The 27,227-nt window shown below is 37.0% G+C and overlaps 1 protein-coding gene across 8 annotated transcripts in view; it reads left to right on the top strand.

The window, feature by feature from the left end:
- The first annotated feature begins 893 nt into the window (after nucleotides 1-893).
- Nucleotides 894-27,227, top strand: part of Phtf1 (putative homeodomain transcription factor 1) — a 47,561-nt gene continuing 21,227 nt past the window's right edge. The window contains exons 1-10 of one of the 8 annotated variants that reach the window (XM_047553379.1): nucleotides 1,230-1,371; nucleotides 1,645-1,719; nucleotides 2,531-2,587; nucleotides 18,087-18,156; nucleotides 18,626-18,784; nucleotides 22,794-22,950; nucleotides 24,301-24,435; nucleotides 25,919-26,084; nucleotides 26,794-26,967; nucleotides 27,078-27,167. In XM_047553379.1, coding sequence (XP_047409335.1) covers nucleotides 1,675-1,719; nucleotides 2,531-2,587; nucleotides 18,087-18,156; nucleotides 18,626-18,784; nucleotides 22,794-22,950; nucleotides 24,301-24,435; nucleotides 25,919-26,084; nucleotides 26,794-26,967; nucleotides 27,078-27,167 — 1,053 coding nt within the window. In that variant the 5' untranslated portion in view covers nucleotides 1,230-1,371; nucleotides 1,645-1,674. Of the gene's footprint in view, nucleotides 1,372-1,644; nucleotides 1,720-2,530; nucleotides 2,588-18,086; nucleotides 18,157-18,625; nucleotides 18,785-22,793; nucleotides 22,951-24,300; nucleotides 24,436-25,918; nucleotides 26,085-26,519; nucleotides 26,542-26,772; nucleotides 26,968-27,077; nucleotides 27,168-27,227 lie in introns of those variants that run through there. The other 7 variants (XM_047553369.1, XM_047553394.1, XM_047553401.1 and 4 more) reach the window with 7 other exon arrangements.

Consider the following 27,227-nt stretch of genomic DNA (forward strand, 5'->3'; position numbering starts at 1 on the left):
GGGAGTTTAGTCAGTTTTCTTCGTTGGTAAAATGGGGATAACTTCCATTTGACACCGATTGAATATAAGAACATCTACACAATGTATCTCTTAGGCTTTCTCAAGTGGCAGCTCTCATCTATTATTAGCTTTACTGACACAAATACTCCGTGCTGCAAACAGGTAAAGAACCCGGTTTCAAGAAAGGTAGAGAATGCCCTTCAGAGTTGGCCACTAATGGCAGGTGAGAAAAATATATGGGGAAGTGGAGAAAGGCTGCTTAGAAACCTACCAACATATCTAAATAGGGTGCAACCGTTCCTTTTTTTTTTAATGTCTATCAAACTGCTTGAATTTTTTAACATGCCGCTACCTTCCCTTATTCTGCGAAAAGCCTTCAGTGATTGCCTAAGTCTGTCTCTTCCCTAATCCTTGAGCACCAGAAAGCCTAAGCCCCAGAACAGATGAGGGGCAGCATAGGAAGAGTCGCCAGCGGAAGCCTGTCAGGCCCTGCGTCCCAGGGCAGCGTAAATTCACAAACATTCGTTCACTCAACAAATGTGCAAGGCTCGTTCAGGCCCCATCTCTGACCTTGTGGAGACCGCAGCCCACTGGGGAAAACCGATATACCTAATGAAACACGTAAGTGCTACAAATACACGAACTGGGAAACCTAGAACATCAGAACCGACCTCCCATAGATCCATTGATGGGAAAGTCGTTTCTGAGGACATGACTTTTAAGCTGAGACCCAGGGGAGCTGGTCTTGGCCGCAGTTCGCAGTGCGGCTCCGCAGTCCCTCGGTTCCGGCTCTGGACCGAGGCTCGGCTGGGAAGCCGGGGGCGGAGCCACCTCGGCGGCAGCAGCCGGAAAGCGGAAGCCGAGGCCGACTGTGCTGTGGTCCGCAGAGCTGTTCTCGCCCAGCTCTCTGCCGGCTGAGTCACCGCCCCGCCCGACCCAGCGAGGACGCGCGCCGCCGCCTCCTCCAGGGCCCCGGGTTTTTGCACCTGTCTTTTCCAGGCGGGCACAAAGCCTTTGGCTATTGCTGTAGTGACTGGCGGCCTAGCGAAGGCCCCTTCCCTTTTTTTCCCTCCTCATTTTCCAGTTCATTCTTTGCTTATTTTATGGCCTGTCTGGCGACCTCGTAGGTCGGACTTGGAGGGTGCAGTGTCTGTGGCAACAGACTGCCCTCCTCTGGGCGCTGGGCGGCCGGCTGCCTCCGAGGCTGGGGCGGCCGCCGCGGTCTCCATGGTAACGGCTCCGCCTGCGTCTCGGCCTCGGGGGGAAGATGCGGCCTGCCGGGCCCGCCGCCTCGCCCCCGGCCTCACGGCCCGGCCGGGGCCACTGAGGAGGAAGGTCCCGGCCGCCGGCCAGCCGGGCAGCGGGCACCAGGTGAGAGCCGGACGCCGGGGGGGCGGGGGCGGGGCGGGTCAACTGCGGCGCCTCCCTTCCCTCCTTCCTCGGCCACCGCAACCGTGAACACACTGGCACAAAGTGTTGCAGAGGCTCTTGCGCCGGTTTGTTGTTTGGGTTCCCCTCCGCTGGCAAAGAGCCAGAGAAGAGACTGCAGCCTATTAGACTGAGAGAAGTGGTTTCGAGTCCACCCAAAGTGGGAGAGTAACCTTCACCAAATGGACTCACCGACTGGGTTTCCTTCATTTTCAGTGAAATCCCACTCTCTGGCTGGAGACACAGATGGCCTCAAATGAGAGAGATGCTATATCGTGGTATCAAAAGAAGGTAATACCAGTATTTTTAATTTGTAAAACATAGTTCCTGCAGAAAGCTACCCACAAAGAGTATCATGGTACTTTCCCCCGAGTTTGGTAATGCCGGGTACTACATGGTATCTCAACACAAAAGGGAAAGAAAAATTAATGTACAGGGTCATTATAAAATCAGTTCAGTTCTCAGGATAAGATTTTCAAGTCACCATCTTTCTCCAGACTGCATACACAAGCCACGCCAGTACTTTGAAAGTTTGCTTCTGATCAACCTTTAAAAAAAAAAAAAAAAAAAAACCAACATGAATGAAGCCCTTATCTGTGTGGCTCAGTTTGGTACTGTTGTCTTATTGAGCTGTCCCTTACCTTTTATTCTTCTCTGATGTTCCTACTGATGTTTTCCTTAAGAATTGGAAATATATTTTAAGGTAATATTTAATTTGAAATATTTTGGTTATTGCTTTTTAACTAACATTTAGATGCAGCTGTTAGAGATTTTTGAAGGAAGCAGTCCTTAAAGGTATTAATTTAGCTGGAGACTTGGCAGCATGTCCCTAATCCCAGCAACTCCAGAGGCTGAAGCAGGAGAATCTAAAGTTCAAGGCCATCCTTTGCAATTTAGTGAGCCCCTACCTCAAAATAGAATTTAAAAGAGGGGCTGGAGATGTACCACACATGCACAAAGAAGTATTAATTTATTCTAATACTAAAAATCATAACATTTTCCAGATATCATAAGATACTTAATGGATTCATAACTTGTGAGGCTTGACTTTAAATACAAGAATTGCCTTTGCATCATTTAAATAGCCCGCTCCTTATTTCAGATTGGAGCATATGATCAGCAGATATGGGAAAAGTCAATCGAACAGACTCAGATTAAGGTAAATTGATTTCTTTAATTCTAGCTTTGTTTTACTGCATAATGTGGAGAGTGGATTTTTTTAACTTTTTTTAAAAAATTTGACTTATCCACCAAGTATAGTATTATTTATTTGAAGATTCTAAGGAAAACAATAGAGCATGCATAATGACAAAATGACTGTTGACATGTGACCTCAGTAGCACATGTCCCATATAAATGGGACTGTGGTTTACTCAGCTCTGGACAGTTTTTAATATATGGCAATTCAGGTCCAGTATTGCCAGAGTGTCACATTTTTCAAGAGAAGCTGGAAATGTGCATTTTTATGTGAAATATCCAGAGTTTTAAGAGGTGGTGGTTTTCTTCCTTCTCCTCCTCCTCTTCCTCTTCCTTTCCTTTTTCTCTATCTTCTTCATCATCACTGTGCAAACCAATAAAATCCTTTCTTGGCCTGAATCCAGCCTATGGGTCCCCATTCTTTCGATGACCACTTTAGAGTGTGTTTGAGTTTTTCAGATTCTTAAACTTTTTTGTACACAGCTCTTACAACTGAGCAGATAGATTCTTTCTTTCGTGCTAATCAAGCAAGAAAAACTGATGTTGAATTTAGAATGCCAGTTTATTACTTTTTAATGGGGAGGATAGAAGGGTTAAATAATCTAATATTTCAAAGTCAGGTTTGTGGGGCCAAAGATGTATAGTGATACTGGTGCAAATTAGCCATCAAATTGTTACTTGGTAGGCAAATGGAATTGGACAGTCTTGAGAGATGGGGGAAAGCTGGTCTTCAAAAGAATGTGTCTCTCCTCCGGTGTTAGTATTAAATCTGCATATTCAGGGTCTTGCCAGCAGATTGTTGATTTTGGATCTTTTTTAAAAGATTTGTTGTAGACCCTCTATTTACACTTTTTAAAAAAAGGATGACTATGACTTAATAGTATTCCATTTATCTCTAAGTCACACTGATTAGACTGGGACTTTTAAATCTCTTTGGTGAAATGCATTTAACTAATACTTAAGTACATTTCTTCATTTAGGCCAATCAGCTAAAAAGCTGTTGGAACTACCTGGTACCGTTGGCTAACTTCATGGTTTTGTACAGGCTTTGATTTTATTAATGGGAGATAGGTTTACAATTAATAAGTCCATAAATTTTATTTTATAACTCTGTAAATCTTATCCTATTATTCTTTTGTGAGTGGCTACATAGTAACAGTAAACAGTGTAATGAGAAGAGCTTAGAACTGGGTGTTAGATTTTGTTTTGTGTCCTTTGGCTTTGTGATCTTGAACAAGTAACAGTAGTTTGTATGGGGTTTGGGTTCCCTATCCTTAAAAGGATTTTACTTCTTGCTATGGAGTAAGGAACCTCTTTCTCCTACCCAATTTTGATTTTCTCATTTAATACATACCTTCCTTTTAGTGCACTGTGACTTGTATTTATTAAGCTGTATGTGTTCATAGTCCTCAAGAGCAGGAATTATGTTTGTATCCCTCGCTTAGAAATCTTGATTCATACGAGGAACTTAATGTCTATTTCAGTGTTTAATTGACCTCCATCCATTATGCATATTTTCATTCATTGTTTTCTCATAGGGTAATCTGACAGCTCCTTAATGTATACTTTTTAATCTAGCAGCAGTGGAAAGAGTGAAATTAAAAACAATATAAAATTTTACTGAGCTAATTAATGTGCACACACATACCAGTTGCTAAGAATACAGTGAAAAAGATACATGTTCTTGGCTTTGTGGGTTTCACAATCCAATGGTGTTGGGGGAAAATGCCAACATATCTTTTAAAGTGTGTTTAGTTAGGACTTAGACAAAAATTCCTCTACCTCTCAACAGAGGGACTGTCTCAAATATGGGTGGAATGAAAAGAAGGTGGTGAGCTCCCCTTGCAAAGTTACTCTTTAGCTTTCAGCATATGCAGTCTTGGCCCTCAGTCCCTCTGACCATGACAGTTTGTTCAGAGCGACACTACTCTGAGAGCATTTTAGGCAGTTGCCATCTCCTGAATTCACCGCCACATTTATCACCTGTGATCCATATACAAATTATCAGTGGCCAAAGGTAAACAAGAGGCACAGGCTGCTGGGGGATTATACTCTATTTAAGAGTGTTCTAAGAATGACACCTGGAATGCTCAACTTGTTACAGTATTCACCTACATTAAAAAAAAGATGTTGGGAAGGTGTCCTCTGGTGAGAAAGCAAGGTACAATTTGAGGGGATTCTGGTAGGGTACAATAAAAAAGTACATAGGAGCTGGGAGTGTAGCTCATTGGTAGAGCACTGCTCTATCCTTTGAAAGGACCCAGGTCTCCTCCCCAGCACTAGGGGTAGGAGGTGAGAGAGAGTACATAAAAAGAACTCTGCTCATGTCATTCCAGCAATGACAAGGGAAAGGAAATCTTAGAGCTTAGTCTCTGAATTACTAGCATTCCAAATCAAACATATCCCTAGTTGGAGACCAACTCCTTTACTTCCTCATGGAAACTATAGAAAACATTTATTGTTTCATTTTACTCTAACTCTTTGCTCACTAAATAATCTTCTAATCTGAATCTGGTTTCCTCAATAGTATCAACACTGCAAAAAGAAAACCCATGATGGGCAAATGATCAAGTGGCTTATAGACCATTTTTCTATAGAGTGATTAATAAAAATCTGGGATGAGAAATCTGAGCTTCCAAATACATCTTTTTAAACTAAACAAAAAATAGAAGAAAAAAAATTTTAAACCAAAATATAAAAATGTTAACATCAGATCACAGTACTATGTGCAATTAATTATATTCATAAAAAAATATAATTCAAATTTTAAAGACAGTTTTCAAAATCTTACTTGGATCATGGAAACTATAGACACTCTTCTACAAACATTTAACAACTATGCTCAAGGCTAGGTGCTGAACACGAAAGGAAAAAAAATTAACAAACTGAAGTATAAGACTTGTGTAAGGAAAGAGCAAGCAGCGCAATGTGGTTGGACTATAAGGTTATGTAGATGGAGTGATAGCCCATAAATGAGTTTGAAGATTATTTGACTGTTTTGCTAAGAACTTTAGATACTGTTCTGCAGAAAATGGAAAATTTTTTGATGGTATTCTAGAAGAGGAGCCACATTATATCTCTATTTTCAAAGAATGGAAATAAAAATATAGGCATTGTAATAACATCTCTGGAATATTTCCAGAAAAATACTTTTTGAAATTGTATTACTCTCAATGTCTACATTAACAGACAAAAAAAAGTCTAGATTGACTAGAAAGAGTTACTGTGAATTGAATATTGAAGAATCTAGAGAAAGAAAATAGCAATAAACCAAAGTAAAGTTGGGAGGCTGGGGATGTAGCTCAGTGGCAGATCACTTGCCTTGCATGCATGACAAAAACAAAACAAAAAAGTTAAGTAGGGAAATAAACACCAAAAATATAATGAAAACAGTCATCATTCTGGGCATGGTAGCACATGCCTTTAACCCCAGCAGCTTAGGAGACTTAGGCAGGAGAGTTGAGAGTTCAAAGCCAACCTCAGTGACCCTGTCTCTAAATAAAATACAAAAAAGGGTTGGGGATGTGACTCAGTGATTGAGTGCCCCTGAATTCAATCCCCTGTACCAAAGAAAAGAAAAGGAAAAACAGTTATCATGTGTTCTTCATTTAACAAATATTTGTTGAGTACCTGCCTATACTATGTGTCAGGCAGAAACTATATCTACATAATAGTAAACAAAGTTCCCGTTTTTTTCTTTTCATGCAATTTGTAGTAAAGACAAATTTGTGGGAGAGAAAAATAATCCCACTAATGAATAAAAATTACATTTTGATAAACATTAAGAGAAAACTATTATTTGTAAGCCCTAATACTATAATAAGGGAAGCAGACATGGTCATAGAGGTGAGACAAGGCTTCTCTTAGGAATTGGTGCTTAAAATGAAATCAGAGGAATGAGCAGAAGTGAAGTAGTTCAAGAATATACTAATCCTTAGGCTGGGGTTGTGGCTCAGTGGTAGAGCACTCGCCTAGCATGTGTGAGGTTCTGGGTTTGATCCTCAGTACCACATAAAAATAAAATAAAGGTATTGTATCCATCTACAATTAAAATATTTTTTAAAAAATTTAAAAATATATACTAATCCTACATAAACGTTTTCAGAAAATAGAGGAGAAAATACACCTCCCAAATATATCCTATGCAACCAATATTACTTTAATACTAGAGTTATGCAAAGACATAAAATTTTCTGTGATCATGGGTGTGAAAATCTACAACAGAATATTAACAAACTGAATTTAACAGCATCTGAAATGGATTATCTGCTGTAATCTAGTAAGATTTAGTCCAGGTATGCAATATTGGTTTAACATATGAAAATAAGTTAATACAATGTGCTATATTAATGGAATAAAGAACAAAACCCCAATGTCTTCTCAGTAGACAGAAAAGGCATTTGACAAAATTTAGTACCCATTAATGGTGAAGTAAGAATAGAATGTAAATTCTCAACCTGTTAAAGTTTGTCTAGGAAAAACCTATAGCAAACATCACACTTAATGGTTGAAGACTGAGTACTGTCCCTCTAAAATCAGAAACAAAGCAAGGATACCAGCTCTTACTCCTTTTAGTCAACATCTCAATCAGGGTCCTAGCCAGTGCCATAAAGCAAGTAAAAGAAACAAAAGGCATCAAGATGGAAAAGAAATACAAACTGCCTTTATTTATATTTATATAATTCCATAGTTAGAAAATCCTAAGGTATTTACTAAAAAATTACTAAGTGATGAGTTTGGCAAGGTCTCAAGAAACAAGGCCAGTATATGAAAATCATTTGTGTTTCTATATACTAGCAGTAAGTAATCAAAAATTGAAATTAAGAACACAATTCCACTCACAAAAAAGTGGCTTCAAAGAGAATAAAAATACTTAGGAATGTATTTGGCATAGAAAGTGAAGACATGTATCCTGAAAATGAAACAGTGCTCATAGAAGCTGAAGAAGGTCCAGATAAACAGAGTAACATTTCATTTTTATGATCTAAAAGACCCAATGTTATTAAAATGGCTAGTCTCTCCCATTATATCTATATATTCAGTGTAATCCCTTCAAAATTCTGCCTGTATTTTTTATTTTTGGTAGAAATGGATAAGCTAATATGGAATGCAAAGGATGTAACAATTTTTAAAAACAGTTGGAAGATTTATATAATCTCAAAATTTATTATAAAACTGTAGTGATCAAAATAGAAGGTATTGGCATGAGTAATAGATTGGTGGAACAGAATAGAAAATCTAGAAATAAATCCTTGCTGTTTGGAAAATTGACTTTTGTCAAAGATGCCAAAGCAGTTCAGTGAAGATATTATGTATTTTTCAATAAATGGTGCTAGAACAATTGAATATCCACAGTGTAAAAATGAACTTTGATTCTTACCTTATGCCATACATAAAAATTACTTCAAAGGATTATAGATATAAGTGTAAGAACTAAAATTGTTGATTTTCTAGAAGAAAACTTAGATGATCTTTGTCACCTTGGGCTAGGCAGAGATTTCTTAGAGACACATAAATAAAAGAAAAAATTTGATAAATTGGATCTTATCAAAATTGAAAACTTTTTTCCAAAATGTATCATTAAAAAGATGAAAGACAGTGTAGGCACAGTGGCACTTGTAGTCCCAGCTGTTCAGCAGGCTGAGGCAGGTGGATTACTTGAGCCCAGGAGTTCAAAGCCAGTCTGGACAACACAGTGAGACCCTATCCAAAAAAAAAAAAGCTACAATCTGTGAGAAAATATTTTCAAATCATGCATATAATGGAGTGTTTATAACTAGAATATACAAAGAATTCAGTATCCCAATTTAAAAACATGGGCAAAACATTTGAACAGACATTTTACCAAAGTAAGTAAATGGATAATAGGCACATGAAAAGATGTTCAACATTATTAAGAAGTTATTAAGGAAGTACAAATTAAAATCACAACTATACTCCTGTTAGAATAGCTAAAATTCAAAAGACTGACCATACCAAGTGTTGGCAAGGACACGGAGAAACTAGGACTCCTGTAAACTGCTGGTTTGCATAGAAAATGGAAAATATTGCCAAGCGTTTCCACTGCCAGGTACCTATCCAAGAGAAGTAAAAACAAACACACGCAAATGCTCATATAAGAACTATTCATGATTGAAAAAATCCAGATGCTGATGAACTGATGAATATATAAATTGTTGTCCACACAATGGAATATGTTTCAGTAGTAAAATCTATGGCTATATACTACATCATGGTAGAACCTGAGCTATATTATGCCATACAAAAGGACCCAGACACAAAAGAGAACATACTATTTGATTGTGTTTGTATGAAATTTCTAGAAATCTATAAGGATATACAACAGATCATGTTAATGGCAAGTAGGAACAGGAATTTACTGCCAAAAGCTGCTGTGGTTTGGATGTGGTTTGAGTGTCTTCCACAGTTTCATGTTGAAATTTCATCCCCAATGTGAGGTATTAAGAGGGTGAAAATGTAGTCTGACTGTGGTGTTTAGAGGGGGGCTTTTGGGAGCTTATTCAGATTAGATAAAGTCATAAGGAGCTGCCAAGAGTAATTCCTGGTGGTTTTATAAAAAGAGGGAGAGAGACCAGATGAGACATGTGTACATCCGTGTTTTCCTTGTCTCTTGCCACATAATAACCTGTTTTTCCTCAAGGCAGCCAGCAAGAAGGCCATCATTGCCAGATATGGCCTTCAGAACTGTGAGCCAAAATGATATGTAAATTATACCTCAATTGAAGCTATTAAAATCACACCAATAATATGAAAAAACCTAATGTACACAAAAGTTTATACAAGCAGTAAAACTACTCTTCTAATATTTCTTGAGAATATATTAAAATCTGAAGTCTAACATTATTTTCAGTGATGAAGATCAACTTGTTCCTTCAAAATAAGACTGAAATAAGCATGTTCTTTGCTACTATTTTACATGTTGTTTGTTAAAATGAGCAAAACATTTTAAGCTTTTAAAGTTTATTTGCTATGTTTTCTAATGTTAGAACAAAAATTATTGTTTGGAATGAAACTAAAAAAGGCTACTCATGCTCAGAGACTATTTTAGCTATATTTATGTTTTATTTCTTAAGCTGGATGCTGGGTATATGACAAATGAGCCTCCTCATTAAAGATGACAGTTTGAGTACGTGCATTAATCAACATTTGATCTCTTCCTGAAACCCCTCTAAAATTACAACAAATAAGAAAAGATATCAGTTCTTGGAGGACTGAGAATGGGAGCCTATTAAATGAGAGCAATTGGTATAATTTTGAAAGATGAAGAGTGAAGAAAGTAAAAATCTTTACTTGTACTTGCCTATAGTAAGGAAAGTCAGCAAGAAACTACTAAAATCCCTGTGTTTAAATTCTGAAAGATGGGAATTAGGTAAATCTCCAGGAGGGAGGCAGAGCTGAAAATAGTATTATTTCAGCACATGTGTAGGGACAAGAGACATACCCTCAGATTTCTTTCCTTATCCCACATAGCCACACAGTTCTCCTAGGAGTGGGGAGTGGCCAGAGAGCAGAAGAAAAGGTGGATGTGATAAAGCCATGATATATACATGTATGTAAACACTGCAGAGAGACCCATTAATTGGTACAATTAATATATGTTAATAACAAAAAAGAGTTTGGTATCACCACCATAAAGTTAGAACAATATTATATTTTCTTTTTTTTATTTTAATTTATTTTTATTGTAAACAAATGGGATACATGTTGTTTCTGTTGGTACATGGAGTAACGGCATACCATTTGCCTAATCATATATTTACATAGGGTAATGATGTTTGATTCATTCTGTTATTTTTTCCTCCACCCCACCCCTCTTTTCCCTCTATACAGTCCCTCCTTCCTCCATTCTTGCCCCCTCCAACCCCCCATTATGTGTCATCATCCGCTTATCAGTGAGATCATTCGCCTTTTGGATTTTTGAGATTGGCTTATCTCACTTAACATGATATTCTCCAGTTTCATCCCTTTGCCTGCAAATGCCATAATTTTATTATTCTTTATAGCTGAGTAATATTCCATTGTATATATATATATATATATACCACAGTTTCTTTATCCATTCATCAATTGAAGGGCATCTAGGTTGGTTCCACAATCTGACTATTGTGAATTGAGCAGCTATGAACATTGATGTGGCTGTATCTCTGTAGTATGCTGATTTTAAGTCCTTTGGGTATAGGCCAAGGAGTGGGATAGCTGGCTCAAATGGTGGGTCCATTCCAAGCTTTCTAAGGAATCTCCACACTGCTTTCCAGAGTGGCTGCACTAATTTGCAGCCCCACCAGCAATGTATGAGTGTATCTTTTTCCCACATCCTCTCCAACACCCTTTGTTGCTTGTATTCTTGATAATTGCCATTCTAATTGGGGGTGAGATGGAATCTTAGGGTAGTTTTGATTTGCATTTCTCTTATTACTAAAGATGGTGAACATTTTTTCATATGTTTGTTGATTGCTTGTAGATCTTCTTCTGTGAATCGTCTGTTCATATCCTTAGCCCATTTGTTGATTGGGTTATTTGTATTCTTGGGGTAGAGTTTTTTGAATTCTTTATATATTCTGGAAATTAGTGCTCTATCTGAAGTATGAGTGGCAAAGATTTTCTCCCACTCTGTAGGCTCTCTCTTCGCATTGCTGATAGTTTCCTTTGCTGAGAGAAAGCTATTTAGTTTGAATCTATCCCAGTTATTGATTCTTGCTTTTATTTCTTGTGCTATGGGAGTCCTGTTAAGGAAGTCTGATCCTGAACCAACAAGGTGAAGATTTGGACCTACTTTTTCTTCTATAAGATGCAGGGTCTCTGGTCTGATTTCGAGGTCCTTAATCCATTGTGAGTTGATTTTTGTGCAGGGTGAGAGATAGGGGTTTAGTTTCATTCTGTTGCATATGGATTTCCAGTTTTCCCAGCACCATTTGTTGAAGAGGCTATCTTTTCTCCATTGCATATTTTTGGCACCTTTGTGTAGTATGAGAAAATTGTATTTATTTGGGTTTGTGTCCGTGTCCTCTATTCTGTACCATTGATCTACTTGTCTATTTTGGTGCCAATACCATGCCGTTTTTGTTACTATTGGTTTGTAGTATAGTTGAAGTTCTGGTATTGTGATACCCCCTGTTTCATTCTTCCTGCTAAGGATTGTTTTAGCTATTCTGGGTTTCTTATTCTTCCAGATGAATTTCATGATTGCTTGTTCTATTTCTGTAAGGTACATCATTGGGATTTTAATTGGAATTGCATTGAATCTGTATAGCACTTTTGGCAGTATGTAGTATGGCCATTTTGACAATATTAATTCTGCCTATTCAAGAACATGGGAGATCTTTCCATCTTCTAAGGTCTGCCTCAATTTCTTTCTTCAATGTTTTTTAGTTTTCATTGTAGAGATCTTTTACCTCTTTGGTTAGATTGATGCCCAAGGATTTTATTTTTTTGAGGCTATTGCAAATGGAGTTGTTTTCCTCATTTCCCTTTCAGCTGTTTCGTTGCTTGCGTATAAAAATGCTTTAGATTTATGTGTGTTGATTTTATAGCCTGCTATTTTGCTGAATTCATTGATGAGGTCTAGAAGATTTCTGGAGGAGTTTTTTGGATCCTCTAAATATAGAATCATGTCATCAGCAAATAGTGACAGCTTAAGTTCCTCTTTTCCTATTCGTATCCCTTTAATTTCTTTAGTCTGCCTAATTGCTCTGGCTAGAGTTTCGAGGACAATGTTGAATAGAAGTGGTGAAAGAGGACATCCCTGTCTTGTTTCCGTTTTTAAAGGGAATGGTTTTAGTTTTTCTCCATTAAGAATGACGTTGGCCATGGGCTTAGCATAAATAGCCTTTACAATGTTCAGGTATGTTCCTACTATCCCTATTTTTTCTAGTGTTTTGAGCATGAAGGGGTGTTGTATTTTGTCGAATGCTTTTTCTGCGTCAATTGAAATAACCATGATTCTTATCCTTAAGTCTATTGACATGATGGATTACATTTATTGATTTACAGATGTTAAACCATCCTTGCATTCCAGGGATGAACCCCACTTGATCATGTTGCACAATTTTCTTAATATGCTTTTGGATACGGTTTGCCAATATTTTGTTAAGGATCTTTGCATCTATATTTATCAAGGATATTGGTCTAAAATTTTCTTTCCTTGATGTGTCTTTTCCTGGTTTGGGTATGAGGGTGATATTAGCTTCATAGAATGAGTTTGGTAGGGTACCCTCTTTTTCTATTTCCTGGAATACTTTGAGAAGTATTGGAATGAGATCTTCTCAATATTATATTTTCTAATTAAGAAAGACAATAATGGACCCACCATTTGACCCAGCTGTCCCACTCCTCGGCCTATACCCAAAGGACTTAAAATCAGCATACTACAGAGATACAGCCACATCAATGTTCATAGTTCAATTCCCAATAGCCAGATTGTGGAACCAACCTAGATACCCTTCAATTGATGAATGGATAAAGAAACTGTGGTATATATATACAATGGAATATTACTCAGCTATAAAGAATAATAAAATTATGGCATTTGCAGGCAAATGGATGAAATTGGAGAATATCATGCTACGTGAGATAAGCCAATCTCAAAAAACCAAAGGACGAATGATCTCACTGATAAGCGGATGATGACACATAATGGGGGGTGCGGGGGCAAGAATGGAGGAAGGAGGGACTATATAGAGGAAAAAGAGGGGTGGGAGGGGTGGGGGGAAGGAAAAAATAACAGAATGAATCAAACATCATTACCCTATGTAAATGTATGATTAGGCAAATGGTATGCTGTTACTCCATGTACCAACAGAAACAACGTGTATCCCATTTGTTTACAATAAAAATAAATTAAAAAAAAAGAAAGAGAATAAGACAATATAGACAATATACTTAATGATGGCAAGTATAAGACAGCATTCTAATTTCAGATATTTTTATTGTATAATTAGAAACCCTTTGAGAAATAAATGAAAACAGAAGATAGAGGTTTTTTTTTTTTAAATCATTTTCTTATCTTCAATAGTAAGAAATGAATGGATAGCATCTGAAATTGAAGACAACATTGTAAATATTTTATTGAGAAATAAAGAGAAAAAAATAGCTAGGAAATGGGAATCAAGGGTGAGGAATGTTGAGACCAGAGTTATTTTTTTATCATTATCCTTATAATGAGTATTGTTCTAATAAAAATAAAGATTAATTTGAAAAAGTACCTCTCAAAAACATATTAAGTTACCTGAGTAATAGGAGGTGTGTGTGTGTGTTTGTGTGTTGTGTCCATATATCTCCACCTGAGATAGGTAGATATAGAGATACGAATGTATATGTTTATTGACTCCACCAATACCCTTTATACCAGTGGCAAAACCAAATCTAATTATCATTTAGACATGAGCTTTTGTGTCGGGTAGACTTAATTGTGTATGATACTAATTCTTCCAATTATTTGCACCCTGCCTGTATGTGCAGTGCCTTCCTGTGGGAGAATTCTCCCCAGCCCCACCTTGCTTGGCCAGTGGAATGTGAGCACCACGGGACTGCTTGGCATGACTCAGTTCTGTTCCTTATCTTACTTTTCCTATCCAGTGAATGGCTTTAGAGGCTTTTTGTTTGTTTTTGTGGTGCTGGTGATCAAACCCAGGACTTAATACATGCTAGGCAAGTGCTCTACCACTGAACCACCTCCCCAACCCTTTGGAATTCTTCTGTGGCTTTATATTCATACTAATCTCTTATTTTCAGTTACCCATTTTTCTGTTTTTTACCAGTTAAATATCTTTTGAACACGAGTGCTTTTCCTAGTTCATGCTTCTAATTGCCTGGTCTGAACTAGTGTCTCCACTCCTCTGGTTGAAAACTGTTACTTCTGGGCAAATGTACTTCTTAGTACACTTGCCTTGAAAGCATACTGCTAGCATGGCTGTGATCTTCCCAGTGTGACTTCTGGTTACCTCTCCAGTTTACCTCCCTCACCTGTTCCTTGATTCCTCTTTCCTTTATTGATTAGGGATGCATTTTTATCATATAGTAAAAGCATGATAGTGTGTCATGGTTAAGAGCACATCCTTTGGAGTGCAAATGCCTGAGTTGGAATCTCTGTGCCTTGGTTTCCTCATCTATAAGGTGAGAATAACTAGGTACCAATCTCACAGGACAGCTGTTCAGGAGGAGGAGTGGTTAATTTTTGCTATCCATGGCCTCTTCCTGAAGAGGGTCCCTTGTACACAGTGCACGAGGCCTTGAGTTCCATCCCTAGAAGCACAGAATTTTATATTAGTAATGAAAATAAAAAAGGAATATATAAAGGGGGCTTATAAAATGAGTATATCCACAAAGTCAAGGAATAAATTGAAGAAGAATCCTGTAGTAGATGAGAAATGAAAATATTTTTTATAAGAAAAATAGAGGAATCATTGGGAGAGCAGGAAAAAGTGCCAGGCAGTGCACCAGTGTGTCCAGCAAAGGGTCCCAGAGAGGCTTAGGACTTGAATGCACCTGGTCTCTGTGAGGCAGACATAAGCTATGAGGCTGAAAGTAGGGATTGGTGGAGTTTTTATACAGATGAGATAGCCTCCTGGTCTCTTCTCCAACCCATTAAATATGGGCAGTTTGTGCTATTACTTTGGAGGTAATGCATTGGTGTGTCTCCAGGGATAGCAGAGGGCAAGTGGGAGTCATGATACTGAAGACATAATTGTAAACCCTTTGGTTTATCAGACCTCCCAACCAAGGAGTATATTGGAAGACTCTTTTGAGGAACTTGACTGACATTAGAATGGGTATTGACATTTGGTGGTTCTATCAGTGGAATGGTCAACTTTTTCCTTGATACCCTCTTGAAGTCCCACATCTATAAGCTATACTCACATACAGAACTTCAAATAAGTTTTAAAAAGATCATTATTAAAGTAAAACACATTTTATAAATATACACACATTTTATAAATATACATAACAGAATTATAAGTGTACAGCTTGAAGTATTTTCATAAATAGAATGTGACCATGTAATGAGCACTCAGAAGCCCTTTCACAAACTCTTCCAGGCACTACCACTAAGAGAGGCGATCAGTTAGTGGCATAGATTAACTTTGCCTTTTTTTGAGTTGACATAATTGAAATTGAACATGTATATACTTACTTAATTTCAACATACTTATGAGATTTATGTGAGATTCATGTGTTGCATGTAAGATAATTCTGTCCAATATCACAAGTCTTATCCATTCTACTGTTGGTAGAGATTTTTAGTTGTTATTGATGATAGTTTCCAATTTGGGGCTTGTATAAATCTCATACAACATTTTATATACATTATTTGGTGAAATATGTACACATTTCTCTTGGATATTTATCTAGAAGTAAAATACTGGGGACAAGGGTTGTGGCTCAGTGGTAGAGTGCTCACCTAGCATGTGTGAGACCCTGGTGGGTTCAATCCTCAGCACCACATAAAAATAAGATAAAGGTGTGTCCACCTACAACTAAAACAACAACAAAAAAATACCGGGTCCACTATGTTACTAGTTCCACATTCTACACATAAATGCATAGCTTGGTGGTGGCGCATTCCTGTAATTCCAGCTATTTTGGAGACTGAGGCAGGAGGATTGGAAATTTGAGGCCAGCCTCAGCAACTTAATGAGACCCTGTCTGAAAATTTAAAAGATAATAAAAAGGGCTGGGGATATGGCTCAGTGGTTAAGTGCCCCTGAGTTCAGGATGCTATAAGAAATTCTCCCAATATGAAAGAGAAGAGAGAGGGTCCAAATAACAAAATAAAATATTTAATAGAAGATTTGAGGAAGTTTCCAAGAAGCTTAAAAAAAAAAACTATAGATTTAGAGAATAGAGAACAATTGAAAGTCATGCAAGGGAGGAAATATAAAATTATAAGAAAAGTTTCCTAAACCAAAAGATAAGTTTCCACAATTCTCATCACAACAGATGATAAAAGACTCATACTAAGGCACAGCATTATGACATTTCTGAATACCATGAATAAAGTGAGCAGAGGAAAGAAACAATTTATAGTTAAAGGATCAGGGGTCAGAATGACGTTAGACTTCACAGCAGCAGCACTAGAAGTGGAAAGCAGTAGAACCATATCTTCCTGAGGGAAAATAATTTCCAACTTAGCTAAACCTGGTATAACTTTGAGTCAGGTATGAGGGTAGAATTAATTCATTTTCAGACATGCAAGGACTCAAAAATTATCTTCTGTGACTCTGTTCTCAGAACGTTACTGGAGAATGTCTTCTAAGAAGACCATGGGAGCTGATATGGTGGAGCATACCTGTAATCCCAGCGATTTGGGAGATTGAGGCAGGAGGATAACAAGTTTGAGGCCCTCCTGGATAATTTAGTGAAACCCTGTCTCAAAATAAAAAGTAAAAAGGGCTGGGGATGTAGCTCAGTGGTAGAGAGCTTGCCTATCATGCACAAGGTCCTGGGTTTGATCCCCAGCTCTGGGGTTGGGGGTGACATGGGATATGGGAAACAGTGATTCACCATAGAGGGAACTGAAGGGAATTCTCAGGATGAGAGTGAGTAGACCTGGGATCATAGCAGAGCAGCAGGTCCAGGGAGCAACTAGCTCGTCCAGTTGGAACAGGAAGATAGAAGGCTTTGGGAAGCGTGTTTCCAGGAATTGTTTAAAAACAAATTTTAGCATTTAGTTAAATTTGGATAATTTTGTAGCATTTATATAAATTTAGATAATGACAAATATTTTAACTGATCTTATAGAGCAAATGGAAGAATAAAAATATAGTTTCAGGGAACATATTTCACTGTGATCATATAATAAATACTGATTATGATTTATTAAAAAACAAGTATATTGTAAGGATATATGTATTGGTAGAAGTTAGGATGTGGAGATTAGTGGCCTAATAGCTATAGTCTCATATACTATATTTTAGATGCTTTCTAAAAATCAGTAAATTAAAGAAAAATAGTATGAGCATACGAGATAGAATTATAGAAGTAAAATAAAAAAAGAAGCAACTAAAAAAAGATGGGAAGAGAGGAGAAATAGTTCAAGGTATGATTATTTTTCACTTGCTGATTTTTTGGCATAGTTTATTTTAAAAAGTGATAAAAGCATATATATTATTATTTTTTAAAAAATATTTTTAGTTGTAGATGGACACAAAGTCTTTATTTTATTAATTTATTTTTATGTGGTACTGAGAACAAAACCCAGTGCCTCACACATGCTAGGCAAGCGCTCTGCCACTGAGCTACAGCCCCAGCCCCCATATATATTATTTGATAAGTCTAAAAACTAAAAATAAACATTAATGATGAGTTCCTTTAAGGAACACTAGATTAAAATGTCTATAGTAGAGTATAGATGTCTATATAGAGGAAAAGAAATGCAAGTTTATCTTTTGTATTTAAAAGGACTCTTTTTTCTTTATTTCTGTTTTTGTTTTGCTTTATCTTAGGGCTTCAAAAACAAACCAAAAAAGATGGGTCACATAAAGCCAGACTTGATTGATGTTGACTTAATTAGAGGTAAGTTCTAAAGTTGGTTTGTTTCTTGTGCATATTATTATGTTCTTTCATAGTGGAACTATGGATTAGTTTTAGATACCTTCCCTATTGGATGGTATACTTCAATTTCTAAGTAAAATTCTGTCCTCCTCATGTGGACTTTAGCATTTTTTACCATTTGCCTTAGAACTGGGTGGTTATGTAAATTGCATGTTTTCATAAAGTTGAAAGAGGGATGAACTTGTTTACTTGCTGTTGTGTAATTAAGAAAAACATATTGTTTAGCATTCAAGAGACCTGGCTTATTTTGAGATCCTGTCCTAGAGACTGAGGGTAAGAAGTTATTACATTAAATGACCATCTAAGAGGGTTCCTTTGAAATGAACAGATTATGTGCTGAGTTTTGTTCTCACCCGTTTCTGATGTGGTGCTGCAAGTGGCCATCAGTCTAGTGTGTATAAATATTTCTTGTTTTATTTTATGTTTAAAGGCTCAACATTTGCCAAAGCCAAACCGGAAATTCCATGGACATCTCTAACTCGGAAGGGGCTTGTTCGGGTTGTATTTTTCCCATTGTTCAGCAATTGGTGGATTCAGGTCACCTCCTTAAGAATCTTCGTTTGGCTGCTACTGCTTTACCTCATGCAAGGTAATTGGAGGAGGAGCTGGAATAAACTGTGACAGTTTCTTTTTTTCTGCTTTTGCTATCACGTAAGGAAGACCTACCGTTCTTACCTTTACCCTTTCATTTGATGGTTGAAAGTACAAAGAAATGAAGGGACTTCCGTCATTTGGGAATCATCTTCAAATATGCTATGAGAGAACAAGCGTGATCATTTAACTCTCTCTTCCCTAGAATTTCTTTTCATGTGTCTCAGTGGCCTACCTTCTTCATCTTGTCTTCTGTCAGACTTTTGAATGTTAGATCATCTCAAGATTGAATTATGGTTTATCTTTAGGTACTCTTGTCAAACCCCATGTTTTAAAAATATAATTGATAATACTAGTGATTCTCAGGTTCATAACTGTAGGCCAGATCTCACAGCTGCATTTCAGATTTGTTGTTTTGAACTTATATAAAAAATCACATCTTGGAGCTGGGGGTGTGGTTCAGTGGTAGAGCACTTGCCTAGTATGTGTGAGGTACTGGGTTTGATTCTCAGCACCGCATATAAAAATAAATAAATAAATAAAAAGAATAAAGGTCCACTGACAACTAAAAATGATAAGTCTCCCAGCTGTACCACAGCATTGGCTCTCACATCCAGTCTGACACTAGGTCCGGAAGTTCTGTCTCAGAGTTTCTCTTGACTCTGTTCATCTGCATCTCCACTGCCACCAGCCTAGCCCTCACACTGTCATCTCTAGCCTGGACTGCTGGAGTAACATCTGCTCTGAACCTTTTTCTACCCCTTGTTCTCACAGCTGTTAGAGAAAATCCTTTAAAAACGAAAACCATGTGGTGTCATTTTCTTGCTTAGAAACCTTTAGTGACTTCCACTGTGCTACGTCATCTGTCCCCCTCCTCTTCCCTCTCCTCCCCATGCTTGCTCCAGTGTAATACTTTTTTCCTGCTCCTCACACAGAGTTTTTCTTTTTGTTTGAAACATTCATAAGGCTTTTCAAGTGACTGGCTTTTTTCTCGTCCTTGAGAGCTCATCTCAGTGGAAGTTTCAGAGAGGCCATCCCCATCTGTGATTTCCATGAAGTCCTACCACTCTCCAGGCAGTCACATAAGTCAGTTTTAAAGTCAGTATTGCACATCATTCCTGGTGGGCTTTTTACTCTGTTCTCACTTTGTACAGAAACCCACGTATAGTTTCTCTTATCCATTGCTTGCCAGGGATATTTTCAGAATGTGAGCTCTTTGTACTGTGGTTACCTGACTTAGAACAAAGGGAAGTTTGGGTAACATGAAGGAATTATGGGTAACTGTATTTTCTTTTATCTTTCCAGTTAAAAAAAAATAAGTTTATGGAGTGAAAAATATATGTACGAATTACAAATCTATAAGTTTATTTTTAAAGTTGTGACATTGTTGTTCAATAGTTTCTTTTTTTCTTCTTCTTTTTAGTATTTTTAGTTGTAGATAGACCCAATAACTTTATTTTTTTATGTGGTGCTGAGGATCGGATTCAATGCCTCACGTTAGGCAAGCACTCTACTACTGAGCCACAACTCCAGCCCCTAGAGTTTTCTTAATAAAGGAAATGTTCTGTCTCTGTGCTACCCAGTGCATCAGCAGCTTAGCCACATGTGGATACAGAGTACTCAACATTTAGTGTCAATAAAGAATTGGATTTTTTGGGACTGGGGAGATAGCTCAGTCGGTAGAGTGCTTGCCTTGTAAGCACGAGGCCCTGGGTTCGATCCCCAGCACCAAAAAAAAAAAAAAAAAAAAAAAAAAAGAATTGGATTTTTATCTTGCTTTTTATGTTCTTTTTAATGGTTAAATAACATTCCACTATGTGGACATACCATCATTTAAAAGTACTGTTTACTGTTTGTATTACAGTCTATTAGCATTTACTACCAACACCTTCTTATAACTACTTATAATACCATAATTTACATAACTTTTCTGTCTTAGTATATTCAGCCTCCTATAATAAAGATATCATAGCTTGGGCAACTTATAAACAACACCGATTTATTTCTGATAACTTTTGAGGCTGGGAAGTCCAAGATCAAGACACTGGAAGATTCTGCCTTCCACAAAACAGCAGAGCACAATTATAGTTCAGCCAAGTTCTTTGCTGCTCTGTAACTAGGACTGTTTTCTCCATTTTTCAATAACATGTTATTTCTTATTTCTATCCAATACCTCACCAGAATGGCCTATACCCCATATTCTAACAAACATTCAGTTCATGGTTACTTAGGTATTCTTTGAGAAGGTCAAGGCTTTTTCTTCTTTTCCTTCTGATCCTTCCAGATTGCTTTTAAAAATCTTTATGGGAACCTGCTGCTTGTGGCCGACCAGCGGGACAGACGACACCTACGCTTCAGAGGTTCATGAAGCAGCTTCCGCTTTATTAGGATAACACCCTCAATACATAAGCAGTCTCATGCATAAGCGATTGTAATTAGATATGTCCATCCAATCCTATTAAAGGTCAAGCGATCACGAGCTCAAGCATACATGTAAGATATATCTGTCCACGTGCTAGGCGGCTGAACTAATTATCATACAGCCAATGGAAAACGCTTGTTTTTCTCAAGGCGCATTCAGCACGCCCTTTGGCTCTCTGCCATTTGCCATTTTGGATGCATGTGGTGTAACCCTGGGCCCCGGGTCTCGCCCACCACAGGAACCAAAGCCTGTTTCTTAAAACTCTTTGAACCTCTACCCATTCATAACTCAATTCTAAAGCTGCTTCATGTTTTCAGGTATTTGTAACAGTAGTCCCTGCCCCCATTTTTCCATACCAATTTCTGTCTTAGTGTATTTTGGTTGTTGTAATGAAAATACCCTGGCCTAGGTTGCATAAAAACAATAGAAATTTATTTCTCACAATTCTGGAGACTAGAAAGTCCAAGATCAAGTCCCCATCAGAATTCATGTCTGGTGAAGACCTACTTTTATGGCAATCTTCTCCCCACGTGGCTTGTAAATCCCTATAAGGGCACTAATTTCATTAGTGAGAGCAGAGCCCTCTTGGCAAACTCTTCTTTTGCTATACTTTCAAATTTATTTTGATAAATTTATTTAAATCAATCAGTCAACAAATACTTAGTGCCTACTGTGTGCCAGGTACTGATCCAGGCATATTAGTGAACATAATCACTTTTTAGAAGTGAATTTATATCCACATTCACAAGTCAGCAAAGTCTGTAGTTGATTGTTTTAATGCCATCATTGTATGTTGGGTACTGGGTTTGATCCCCAACACTGAGGCAGGGGTGAGGGAAAGGAAAAGAAAAAAGCATTCTTTTGGAAACTCAGCCTTAACAAAAATTGTTGAAAATTTATCTATCTATATATCTATCTATTTATATCACGAGAATATATATAGGTAAAGTCTGAAAGAACTCTTCTTTAATATTGTAAATGGATATTTTAGAGATAGTTTTTTATATTTTCCTATTTCTTTCATTATTTCTTTGAGCATTTTATATCTATATGCAAACAGGCAATATAATATGGTAGTTAAGATGGTAGACTCTGGAGCACAAATGCCTGGGTTCAAATCCCAGCTTGGCTAGTTGCTTTCTTTGTAACCTTGGACCTTGGGACATACTCTTCTTTGGGTAGAATGCAAAATTTATGTTTTATGGAGCCTTCAGTTGTTTTGTGGTGGAAACCCTCTTGGAATATCTAGATTATTATGCTGCCAGAAAGGCAAATACTTTCAACATGTTATTCTTCATTTATTTGGCAACCCATGGCTTCATATTTTCACCCAGCTAATGTGCAAGTGAATGGTATTCAAGGAAATTATTTACTTCTGAGTTCTTTTTAAAATGATAAATCATAAAAAATGTTTATATAGATACTAGCATTCATTTTATTTATTTTTAATACCAGGGATTGAATTCAAGAGCTGATCACCATCACTTTTTTTATATTTTATTTTCAGACAGGGTCTTGCTAAGTTGCTTAGTATTTGTTTTAAAGATGACCTCTTAATGTTTTACATTTTAAAACCTCTTTCCAGTTATAGCAATTGTGTTGTATCTTATGATGCCTATTGTGAACGTAAGTGAAGTTCTTGGACCCTTGTGCCTTATGCTACTCATGGGAACTGTCCACTGTCAAATCGTATCTACTCAGATAACACGACCATCCGGAAATAATGGAAATCGGAGGAGAAGGTAAAATGAGAAGTTACCCTGTAGTTATGTATTTTCTGGGAGAGGTATTGAAGAGATTTATAAAATCTTTGATTAAATTAATTTAAAATGTCCTCTCTATATATATTTTTCACTGATATTTGACTTTAAAATGAATGCTTTTTTCACTTTTCTCCTGATGGCTAAGAAACCTTATTAATTTTTAATCTCAGGTGGGATTTTGTCATTTACTGCAGTTGCTTAAAAGGAAAATTCCTAATTATATTATTCCTTATTAAAATTTATTTTAAATAATGTTTTTGAGAAAGCATTCTGAGGCTAGAGTTGTAGCTCAGTGGCAGAACACTTGTCTGACATGCACGAGGCCCTGGGTAAATTCTCAATGCTGGGGAGGGGGAAAAAGTTTTTTTCTGTGAAATTCAGCTTTAATCAAAATTTGTTGAAAATTTACTGTCAACAAGGATGTTGGTTGGTGCTACCAACATTTTTACTTTTTTTCAAAAGTGCGTAACAGTTGATTTCTAAGTGGTCTAAACTTTTAATCAAGATTGATTTGAATTTTTTACACATTGAATTCTTGTCAAGTTTTTACTACGTGATATATGTAGGTTTTGGAACTGCCAAAGTTTTCTTAAGTATATTCAGGATATCTCTAGGTTTTTGCTTCCCTGAACAATTAATTACTAAATGAGATTTTTCATTTGGTGCAATGGATTTGAACGTTTTCTTCCCCTGCCCCTTCTTTTGTGGTGCTGGGGATCAAACTCAGGGCCTTATGCATACTAGGCTGACACTCTAAACTATGCCCTAGTGCAACATGTCCTTATTTTTGACTGTTATTTTAAAAACTTTTTTTTTCTTTTTGAAAAGAAGATTCCTGTAAATTCAGTTAAATTTATTTAGTATTTTCTAAGGAAATTGATTGGTATGCTTTATCTCATATATTTGTAGAATATATCATTTAACTGTATAGGATCTCAACAAAAAGTGATCATTTGCTATTATTTCGTGTTGTCCTAATTAAATGTGCAAAAGAATGTTAGTTTTCTAACATCCATATTTATAGATATGGTTTCTGCTAGTGTGTGTCTGACAAGACTCTTGGTCCTAATGCAAAAATTTTTTTCTAGTAATGTTTCTGGAGCAGTTCCATTTCTTTGTGACTACACAAAAGATAGCACAGTAGTTTAGTTTTGAATCTGTTTTTGTCCTTAAATAAGAAATGTTCTTACATGATTTATCCTTAGTATATGAAAGTAATTACCCGGATTTCAGGGAATCATCTGTTAGTATAATTTTCTGTAGGGATATTATGGGCATAAATAGAAAAGTTCTTGAATAATCTGAAATTGTGGAAAAAATTTTTTGTAGGAAATTACGAAAAACTGTAAATGGTGATGGGAGCCGAGAAAATGGAAATAACTCCTCTGATAGAGCCAGAGGAATAGAAACTTTGGAATCTGCACCCATTATTGGTGGTTTGTGGGGGACACTCTTTGGCAACAGGTGGGAGTCTTGCTCTATTAGAATTTTTACTTGATTTTGTATTCACATTAGTGTTTATAGGATATATAATACAATTTGGCCATAGGAGTAAATAGTACAAGCATGTTATCTTTGCATTGTGATTTTTAAGTCTCCTAGAAGGATTAGCCTACTCAATATGTTATCTCCACTGAATTTCATGTTATCTATAAATCCAGTAATCTACCATTAAAGTTTCATTTTATTTGATTTTAATGGTTTTTTAGACCACAAGATTACAAAAGTATAAATACTCTGAAAAGGTAAATATTTTAAGCCATATCAGCCAACGTCTTGAGAGAAAGAAGAATTTGAAAGGATCAGGTATATAAATGGGATGCAGCACAGGAGCCTGATGTTGATGGCCTGTAGGACAGAAAAGCAAATGGACTGAAGACAGTTTTATCCCATTTGTAATTTTGCATGTCTGGACAGCACTGGTATGACTCAGAGAAACACTTATTTTACCATATAGTAATGATAGTGGTTTTAAGTTCTCTTGCAGTTCCTTTTTGAACATGGAGTACATTCACATCTTTTTCTAAACATATGTTTATACCCTTTAGTTGAGTGTGTGAGTTCTTGGTGCTGCATTCTGTGCCAGTGCCTCCCTTTCTCAGAGATTTTACTGTCTAGTGAAAGGTGAAAGTAGCAGGTATGGTGCAGTCACAGCCGCATAAGAATATTGTGAATGATTGCATGCTGACACATAGCTTAGCAAATGATTACGTGAATCGTCACTTACAAATGGAGTGATTATTCTGGGGTAAAGCAACCAGCAGAAATGATGAAGGAGTTGAGTCTCTGGGACTTTGAAGCCTGGGTAGTTTTTCTAAAAATGAACAGAAGAGAGGCAAATCTTATATGAAATATTAACAGGCAATATGAGGTAGGAGGTGGCATTGTGTTTGGACAGATAAGTGGAGAGGACTGTGCACCTACTTCCTAGCAAAACTAAAGAGTACACACTTTGGGCTGGGGTGTGGCTCAGTGGTAGAGCACTTGCCTGGCACATGTGAGGCTCTGGGTTCGATCCTTAGCATTGCATAGAAATAAATAAAGGTATTGTGTTCATCTACAACTAAAAAAAATTTTTTTTTAAAGTACACACTTCTTCTCAGTTGCCATGAAGAGATCCATATTTTCTGTATCTCTGAGAGAATAGTCTGTTCTTTTACACCTTTTGAAAGTGAGAAAATATATTTTCTGATTTTTTTTTATTTCCAAAGTAATATATTGTACTCCTAGAAAGAAAGTGATTTCATGAATGATGTTACTCTCAGAAAAGTAGTAACCTGTGGGCTGTGGCTGTGGCTCAGTGGTAGAGTGTTTGCCTAGCACACATGAAGCACTGGGTTCAGTCCTCAGCACCACATAAAAAAATAAACAAATAAAATAAGCATATTGTGTTCATCTATAACTAAAAATATTTTTTTAAAAAGTAACTTTTTTCTTTTAAAAATAGGATTAAAAAGGTAAAATTAATATCTAACAAAGGAACCGAGATTGACAATGACAATGACTCCAATTGTCTCCATCCTATCATGAAGAAGAGACAGTGTCGACCAGATATCAGAATGTGGCAAACAAAAGAGAAAGCAAAATTTTCAGATGGAGAGAAATGCCGTAGGGTAAGATTTAGATGGGTATAACACAATCTTTTCTCCATGTAAGATATTCTTATTCATAGACTTTGCTAAAGATACAAAAATAGTTACTAATAGGTTTGTAAGTTTGTCTTAACAAATGGTAAAACCACAGGTTATGAGAAGGAAAATATTGATTTAATGAACAGATTAGTGAAGAGGTTGCTGTATCATATTCCAGAGAGGCAGTGATTGTATATGAGGGTTTGGGAAACTGCTTTCTAGGTGTAGGTGTAGCTGGTTTGCTGTGTCTCTAACTAACTACACTTTACAGTCTTGAACTGTTTTATCTTTTAGACTGTAGCTTTTAGTCTAATATCTATGGAGCCTTTGCTATAGCGCAGCATTGTTCTAAGTGCTTTATTTTGCCTTTTTCAATAACCCTGTGAGATAGGTGCTTTTATTATCATTACTTTTCAGATGAGGAAACTGAGTCCCAAAGGTATGTAGCAAATTGCCAGAGGTTACATAGCTAGTAAGTAGAAGAGCTGTGATTGACTGGGGCTTAGAGTTTGACCTGAGCTTGCATTCTAACTACTGCTTAGCACTGCCTCATTGTCTAGGCTGTTTAGTTTTGGTTTGTTTACTTTTACTGCTTGGTAGTATTTACATGTTTTTTTTTTGTTTTTGCACGTGCCACTTACTAGTGTCTTTCGGGCTGTCCCCTGTGAAGGCATTGCTGTTCTCTTTGTAGGAGGCTTACAGGCGTTTGGGTAATGGGATTTCAGATGATCTGTCAAGTGAGGAGGATGGTGAAGCACGGACACAGATGATACTGTTGCGGAGGAGTGTGGAAGGGGCCTCAAGTGACAATGGCTGTGAAGTTAAGAATAGAAAATCAATACTTTCAAGGCACCTAAACTCTCAGGTAATTTTAATTTTTGTTCACAAAAGTAAAGGAGTTTATTCCTAAATCATTGAATAGTAACAAGGTGTTTAACATATTTTCCTGTTGTTTGTTGGTTTGATTTTTGGTAGGTAAAGAAAACCACTACAAGGTGGTGTCATATAGTACGAGATTCAGATAGTGTGGCTGAATCAGAATTTGAATCAGCAGCCTTCAGCCAGGTAAAGCATCCTTTTGAGAGTTCAGCACTCAAGGTGTATTCCTGAGTGTAATAAATATCC

The sequence above is a fragment of the Sciurus carolinensis genome, chromosome 1 (assembly GCF_902686445.1).
Source record: "Sciurus carolinensis chromosome 1, mSciCar1.2, whole genome shotgun sequence".
Lineage (NCBI taxonomy): Eukaryota > Metazoa > Chordata > Mammalia > Rodentia > Sciuridae > Sciurus > Sciurus carolinensis.